Source organism: Convolutriloba macropyga, chromosome 8, assembly GCF_964194025.1.
Source record: "Convolutriloba macropyga chromosome 8, txConMacr16.3, whole genome shotgun sequence".
Classification (NCBI taxonomy): Eukaryota; Metazoa; Xenacoelomorpha; order Acoela; family Convolutidae; genus Convolutriloba; species Convolutriloba macropyga.
The window spans coordinates 37,834,648-37,843,195 of record NC_134475.1 but is presented as its reverse complement, the minus strand read 5'-3'; the positions used below and the strand labels follow the sequence as shown (position 1 = coordinate 37,843,195).

At 35.8% G+C, this 8,548-nt stretch overlaps 1 protein-coding gene across 1 annotated transcript; it reads left to right on the top strand.

Annotated features, from left to right (window-relative positions):
• The first annotated feature begins 390 nt into the window (after positions 1-390).
• LOC142345044 (uncharacterized) lies at positions 391-1,233 on the top strand. The gene has a single exon (XM_075397127.1). It carries the CDS (start codon positions 391-393, stop codon positions 1,231-1,233), a length of 843 nt encoding a protein of 280 aa, XP_075253242.1.
• The last annotated feature ends 7,315 nt before the right edge of the window (positions 1,234-8,548 follow it).

The following is an 8,548-nucleotide window of genomic DNA, read 5'->3' as shown; positions in this document are numbered from 1 at the left end:
TTGTTCGCGTGGGATGACTACTAGCAAGTTCGCCATACAACTTTGACAAGAAGTTTCATATCCTGATTCCCAGAGATTCGCCAATCACAGTGCTTCTGATTCGGAAACCTAATGCAAGGAACTTACTTGGAGGCCCACAGTTAACATTGTTTTATCTTCGACAAACAATCTGGTACCCGGAGGACTATCAGCTGCTAAAAAAATTTGCCACGACGCCAGGATTCTTCAACCACAAATGAAGATCTAACAACAGAACGTGTTGTTTCATCATTTGCTTTCATCCACACTGGTTTGGACTACTGTGCACATTTCACCACAAAAGACAGCAGCGGAAAACTGAAGAAGAGGTATTTTGCCCTTTTTGTATATTTCAGCACAAAGTCCGCTCAAATGAAAACAGTGACAACGTTGACTAAAGAGGACTGTCTGCACGCCATAAAAGGTTTTACAGCACAACGTCGACTACCTGAAATTATTTATAGTGACAACTCAAGGACTTTCATTGGAACTCGGGGAGAAATCGAGTTTCGGAAGTTATCAATGGACAGAGAACTTAAGGAACTGGAAGATGCCTTAAGTACAGGACAGCAGATAAACTGGTTGACAATTCCTCCATGGACGCCTCACTTCGGAGGTCTCTGGGAAGCAGCAATAAAGTCCACGAGGAGACATTTTTACAGGACTCTGGGGACAACAAAGATGTCTTTTGAGATTTTCACAACCTTGATCACTCAAATTGAGGCCATCCTCAATTCTCGCCCAATGACAGCCCCCTCTAGCGATGCCAACGAGCCCTCAGCACTAACACCCGCTCATTTTGTTATTGGTCGCCCCCTAACAGCTTTGCCGGAGCCATCTCAAGAAGACAACCGGACACTAAACAGAAGGTTCATAAGCATCAACAATATTGTCAGACAATTTTGGAAAAAATGGTCAGTGGACTACTTGACAACACTACAACATAGACAAAAATGGCGCGACAACAAGCAACAGTACGCCGTCAATGACATTGTTATTATCAATGAAGACAACACGCCTCCAATGCTATGGCCACTGGCAAGGGTTACAAAAATTTTCGACGGAAATGACAACATAGTGCGAGTCGTCCAAGTTAGAACTCAGACAGGACTCTACATACCACCAGTGAGCCAAGTAGTTCAATTGGAGAAGGAAAAACCAGAATCTCAGTTACCCAAATGGAAGACAGCAGATGACTCAATGGATGAAGATTGACAAGTCAGCAGCACATTCCATTTCAATACAACAATACCAGAAGATAAGCGTTCTCTAGACAATGAGCAATCAATATTCAAGTCACAAAAATCAGCAATAAATAATATGAAGTCTGTCATGCTCATTGTTAATCATTCACCTTCACGACAGTAACGTCAATGATGACCGCAATCATGATGATGATGATAATGACCTTGGGAATGATGATGACGACTACGACAATGACGATTGCGGCTCCAAAGATGACAACAAGGCAAACAACAATAAATTTTGAGAAATCAATTTTCTCGTCAAAAACTTTCTCTGAAGTGTCTTGTGTCAATTGGTCTCAAGTGACTTCAATATACTTTTCATTTGAACTCGTTAAAGGAGGCCGGGTTATGTTGTGGTAAACAACCTTTTGACCTTCATGTTTCGAGAGCTTCAAAACTTCAATTCTAGATGACTTCTTCAACAAATGCAACAATAAATTACCACGTGATTTGAACTAAGAAATCATGATTTCATCTGATTTTATCACAAACATTTGTTTCCTTTTGCGCTTGAGTTCTTCTTAAGCATAAAGCATTTAAGTCTGTAAAGCGTTTAATAAAGTCTAATTAACAAAAATAAATGTTGCGACGCAACATTAGTGTTCTCTGCTCAGCATCTCCAAGTACTTTTTCCTTATTCTAGTTGGAAAGCAATGAAACTGACATCCACTGGTGCAAGCACAATTTTCCCAGTCTCCTCCTTAAAAACGTCCAGCCAATGTTGTTTGCTGTATACTGTGATGATGTCAGAAAAGTTAGATGCTGTACAATAATAGATCCTTCTCTTTTTCTGATAAGGTATTTTCATAGTTGGTATCTTTAAGGTCCAATATGTTCAATTGTTGAAATAATAACCAGTGCAGGTTTTCATGCTGTAAAACTGTTTTTTTTGGTGGGGGGGCATTAACGCTTTTTGTATGAAATTGTCAGTTTCTTCTGTTTAGGTGGAAATAGAATCCCTCCAACTGATGATATAAACCGAAAAAAAAACGTCGAAAGAATTATCCAATCTCTATTCCAGTTGACATCATGCATTTTGGCTAGTTTCAAATCACTTAACTTAATTTTAATGCAAATTTATTGTATATTTTATTGTCTTTTCGAAGAATCTCCTGTTTCACTAATTTTTTTTACCATTGTTGTAATCGAGTTCTACGGATATTAGACTTGGCTGTAAAAGGTTAGCATTGTGAAACTCTGGTGTCCTATCAACTTTACTAACACCTGATTGCGGTGTTAAACCTGTCGGGACCAAGTTTACTTACTCTTACTTTTTTCCACACAGTTAATACTCGTGAACAACACTACCGGCCTTTTCGAGTAAAATTACCCGATAAATTTTACTCTTTACCTCGTGATAGATTGGCTGTTGGGACCCTGAATATTGTTCTCTTTTTAATACAGAAAATTTTCTGTGACTGAAAATGGAAAATATGTACGCATATATTGTAAAAACCTTCGCTTGTTATGAAAAAATTATGTCTCCAATGTTTTGTTCGCCAAAATTATTGTCACTTTACTGTTTCAATACTAAACGTAAGCCACTTTTTTTTCTTTAAAAAAACAAGCAGTGCTAACTACGGAAAACGACAATCAAAGTGTTACTAAGAAGAAAATTTTTGAAACTCATTAGTAAAATCACCATATTGGCCAAATTAAGAGCGTTGTCACTTTTAAAACAACGTTTGAGCAGAAATTTAATCTATTCAACATAAATGCGCATCTAACTCACAAATAACAATAATTAAGACACCAAAAAATGTAGATCCTTTACATTGAACATTTATGAACAAAAACGTCAGTGGGTATGACGAAGTGAATCTTAATTGTCTCTACTTTTGAATCAGAGACGGCTGGTTTTGTGACCTCTGGTCATTGTTTTCTTTGCATTCAGTTGATGTTTGGATATTGAAGTCACATGCCGGGGTTTGGTTGCGTTCTTTGGGATCTCTCGCCTTGGGATTGAGGCACTCAAGGGTTGACTGCGGTAGAGACTCTAAAAACAGTGAAAACTCGATTAAAAATAATTTTGAAAGAAAGTTCAATTGGCCATGCTTCGCGGGCCATAGCCCAACGTCAGACACCCGTGGGACTTGATATGGAGCTATTACAACCGAGCATGATCAAATTATCTTTATAAGTTTAACTTGAATGCAATACTAATTAATTAAACAGCTAATTTGAAACCAGAATAATAAACGAAAATATGAGAGAGAATAAATCGAGTATCCCGGCATTGGGTTTATGGTACTCTGCGTATTTTGGCATTGGGTTAATTGTCAAATAATGTCAAACCTGGTTGACAGGAAACTCTCAGCATAAATCATTTTTAGCTTATTGAAAGAGTGATTTTTTCAGCTGCATCAAAATACTGAAGAGGAATTCAGTTTTTGCATGTTTTTTTTGAAAGCTAACTATAGGAACAACAGTGTTCAAAATACCTCAGAAGGTTTTTTCTTTATCTATTTATGTACACTAGAAGTGTCCTGACATTTTTCCTCGAGATTTTAAATTCACATAGCATTTGCACATAATGTTCCGACCCCAATCATCCACAGTTTTGGCGTGATTGTCTTTTAATTGAGGAAAAGATACAAAAAGCATACAATAATATCTATTAACAAAAACAAAAATTATTTACGACCAAAGCTCAACGTCTATTTTAAAAACAATACACTTAACAAAGTTATAATAGCATCAGATCAAACCTAATATAAACAAATTAACTTGTGCCTCACCAAAAAAGATATGGGACTTGTCCTCAATGAGACCAAGTAGCAAGCTAAAGCTAAAATTAAGAGTGAAAAGGGCAAATCTAAAAACATAGTTAAAAAAAACAAGGAAAAGAATCAAAAAATATGAAAACAATTAGCTATGGGCTGAAGTCAATAAATAGGTTCAATTTTAACTCTATAGAAGTAATTGAGACCTGCCATTACTCATATTATATGAAGCTACTACAGGAAAGGACAAATACTGGAAAAAATAAAAACAAATTTAAGTAAAGTTTTGCTAGAAAACGTTGTCAAAGCCGTTACAACCATTATCTGTTCAGAAAGAACATTAGATATGTTTAATTATGCCCCCTGTCAACGTAATTATTATGATATGGGACCTGTCATTAATGTAAATATTTGACAGAAGAAAAAAACTAACCTGAGACCTGAGAAATGGGCTGATGCCAAAAAACCAAAAACAAAATAAGAACACTCTTTTCCATAAAAATTACTTCTTAAAACATAAACAAAACAAAAGAAAAAATTAATAAGTTTTCAACTAAAAACACTAAATAGATCAACCTTTAGATGCCAATGGAACCTGTATCAGTGAGACTAAGACACATAGTTAGAAAATAACATAAAATAATAAACTCAGATTTTTGAAAACAAATTTAGTCAAACAGTGTTGAAGCCATAAAAACTATGAGCTTTGAACCGATATAGAATTTGTTCAGAGAGACGGATATTTTTTGAAAAATTTTGAAAAAATTAAAATAAATGATTTTTTTCGAATTTTTGGGCCAAATAGTTTATATTGTTAAGTTTTAGGCTTGAAATGTAAAAAATTACTCGTGACAATCAAAACTCCATTCGACCTTACTAAGTTGAGTATAGTTTCTTCGTTTATTTTTATCTTAAATTTGAACGCGATCTGTCATATGAGAGGTTCAAACAGAGTGGAATTATTAACAATATTTTGAATAGAAAGAACTCCATTGATTGTTGAATAGATTTTTCTGACTTTCTTTGATTTGCAAAGAAAAATTGCGGCTAGAAGTTTCATTGTTTGCTATTGTTATTACATAAATAAAAACTGAAAAAAATTAGTTTATCTTGAGTTTTCAAAGTTAGATCGCTCGAATAAAGAATTGTATATAGTTTGAGAATTCCATCTAATTACCATGAAATGAAAATGTTTATTGAAATCGCATTGTAAACATTTGGAATATATATTAATTTCGATCTGGTGGTCAAACTGTGTTTTCTGTAGTAAAATACGTACCGAAATGAGAGTGGCATTTGAATGCGTGCTTTGGGCACTGATGTAAGACTGGCTTGGAGCCTCCTTCCTCTTCGCAGTCATCCACACTAGGACTGAATGGAGTACTGCGAATATTTTGGACGTCACATTTGCCATCAGCCAGTTGTCAATTCCTGTAATAATAATACGGAACTAATTCGAAATCAGACCAAAATTAGACGATTTCTGGGATCTTTTCCGTTTGTGCCCCCCAGGCTTAGTGGCTGCATATTAATTGTAACCCCAAGACGCACGTGCCGTTTTTTTACATAATAATCTACTATGTAATGGTACGTGCTCTGTAACGGGGGGACGCAAAATGCACTGGGGGGGGGACGCAAAACGTACTGGAGGGGCGCAAAACGTACTGTATAGAGGGCACACACGGAAAAGATCCGATATCTCAGATTTTTTGCGCTCTAACTCATTTCCAGACTGTGTAATTTTGATCAGGAAACACACAGTATGCGTGTAAGAACGGAAAATATAACTTTTCAGAGCTTTTTTTTGGAAAGCAACTATATTATTACTGACCTTGATTTATTTCCGGAACAAAGGAGATCTCTAAGTTCAAAACTGTAAAAAGATATTCATGGAGAATTAAAGTAGACTGATGAGAAGGATTGAATATGTATATGTTGATTCTGATAAAGATTCAATTATTGATCTACCTTCAAATTTTGAACCCTGCCATGAAAATCTTAGACCCCATCTTGGGTACTAATGGTGTCAAAGTTCTGGATGACCTCTCAGAAAATCTACCCATAAAAAGCTTTTTTCCCATATAATAAAAATATTTCTGTTAACTATCGCGGACTTAACTATTTCAATCTAGAATAGATTAGCAGTATATATATATATATATATATATATATATATATATATATATATATACATATATATATATATATATATATATATATATATATTTGTGAGACACCAATTTGTGAGACTAATTGTTTTGTTCAGTCAATTTGTGAGAATAATTGTTGCCTTCAATGGACGACTGAGTTAACAAATCTCTGTCGCTGTACCAGGATATGTAATATTTTATCGAATTTATTGTATTTGGGTAACTATAATTTTCGTTAGCTTAACTTTTCTACTGTTTTCTATTCTTGGACTTTTCTTGTAACCTAGTAGTAACCAAAACCCGTATTGAGCAAGAATAGACTGAAATTTTAACTTGCTTAACCTATATTAGGAACCTTTAACATATTGTCTGAACCATTTAACAAATTTGGATTGACTAAAACTAGATAAACTAAAACTAATAATGAAGTTTTAATAAAGGAACAGTGTACGGTATGTCGGATTAGGCAATTTCACTTTGAATCATTTTTGAGATATCCTAATTCCCTAAATCTTTAAGTATAGCTTTGTTAAATTATATATAACTAGTTGGATATATATGAAACAAAACGATCAACCAATCACGCAATCACTAAGTCGGTTAAGTTATGCAACAAATGAAAACAGCAGAGACAACTGCGGGCATCACCAAGTTGATTGACTTCTCAGATTACTAACCGGACGCGCTCCTTCCAGGAGACGAACAGTGAAGATACTCTGTGAGGGTAGGGTTGCCTACTTCCAGATGACTAGCAAGCTAGGTTAACCCATGTAGTATGCATGGGGAACCAACTAGACACCTCAAGTGGGTTAATTGTTGTTTGGCTGGGTTAAGGAATGAACACCGACGAGTTCCTCACGACAGCTTCACTATTGTTTAATTATATTGATGATCTATTGTTTAATTCATTGAATTGAGAATCTGCTATAGTTCTCAGAGTCACCAACTTCTTATTTTGTAGCAACAAACTTTTTACGATTAGAGAGTAGCTATTATATTAGAGAGACAGGAACACAAATACAGGTAATACTTTTTCTCATTTTTTAAATTAAGTTGTTATAACGCCTCGATAACTTCAAATAGGGATGAAACCGATGGCTTGATATAACCCTTTTCTTTTCATTAAGAGTAATAAGTTTGTGAAGGTACTATCTCTCCTGTGCTATATTCTTGCAAGGAGCAATTGTAAGTAGATTTGTCGAATTGTGAACAGGATAGACCTCCATCCGAGAATACTCAATTCCTATTGTACGTTCAATTTGAGTCTAATCAGCGATCGCCTCCGACTAAAACCCTGACCTTGGTCAGGATGCTACAAATTCCATGCAAAGTTCGTTTGATCGGATGCCAAATGTAAGTAGCAAGGTATGTTTTTCCTACCTGCGTTTGCAGCCAACATCTGCATGAAGTTCGCAATCGGGTAAGGATACCAGGTGAGGATGAAGCACCCGGTTGATAAGATACAGACATTGATCACTTGATCACACCTGAAAAAAAAACGATATACTTTCTTTACGTAAAACTATTCACAGCCCATTTCATTTTTGAGATTAAAAAAATCAAATACTTTCAACTATTCTCGAGATTTAACAAAAAAATAACTTTCAAGAATTGAATATTAATTGTTACTGCCTAATTGTCAAAGTTCGAGTAAGCAAAGATTCACAATCTATATGTATGCGGGTGTTTACCCTTGCGAATTACATTTATTTTCACAACTTTGAAAGCGTTAGCAATTTGAGCTTTAGTTGTATGTCAAATCTGACTCAGGAACAACTGCAGCGACAAAAATCATGAGAATAACTGCAAGTGTAGTTCATAAATTCCTTAATTGCTCAACCCCCCACCCGCAACACAGAGTCATCGTTGAAGCATATATAAGAACTACACTTGCAGTTGTTCTCATGATTTTTGTCGCTGCAGTTCTTCCTGAATCAGATTTGACATACAACTGAAGCTCAAATTGCTAACGCTTTCAAAGTTGTGAAAGTAAGTGTAATTCGCAAGGGTAAACACCTGCATAGATATAGGTTGTGAATCTTTGCATATGCAACCATGTCATCAGGGAGGCAATAACAAATGCAAGCGTTGAAGTTCGATTGCGGCCTCATTTGTTGCAATTATAATTTTAATTGTCAGCAACTGATTACAAGTCCTACCTTTCTCGTATTTTAGTGGTACTTGCGGACCGCCTCTTAATAACTTGAGTAGTGACCACTTTGGTGTAGCACCCCACTAACACAACAGTGGGAACTATCAACTGGATCATCAAGACACTCGAGAGCACAGCCATGTCCACAGCACTGCCTGTCCCAGAAAAGGTGAGTCCAAAGTAGGGTTCGTTAGGGCCAAAGATGAAAGGAACGTCGCCCTTCGTGATAGGGGTCAAAATGACGGCCATTGCCGAGGC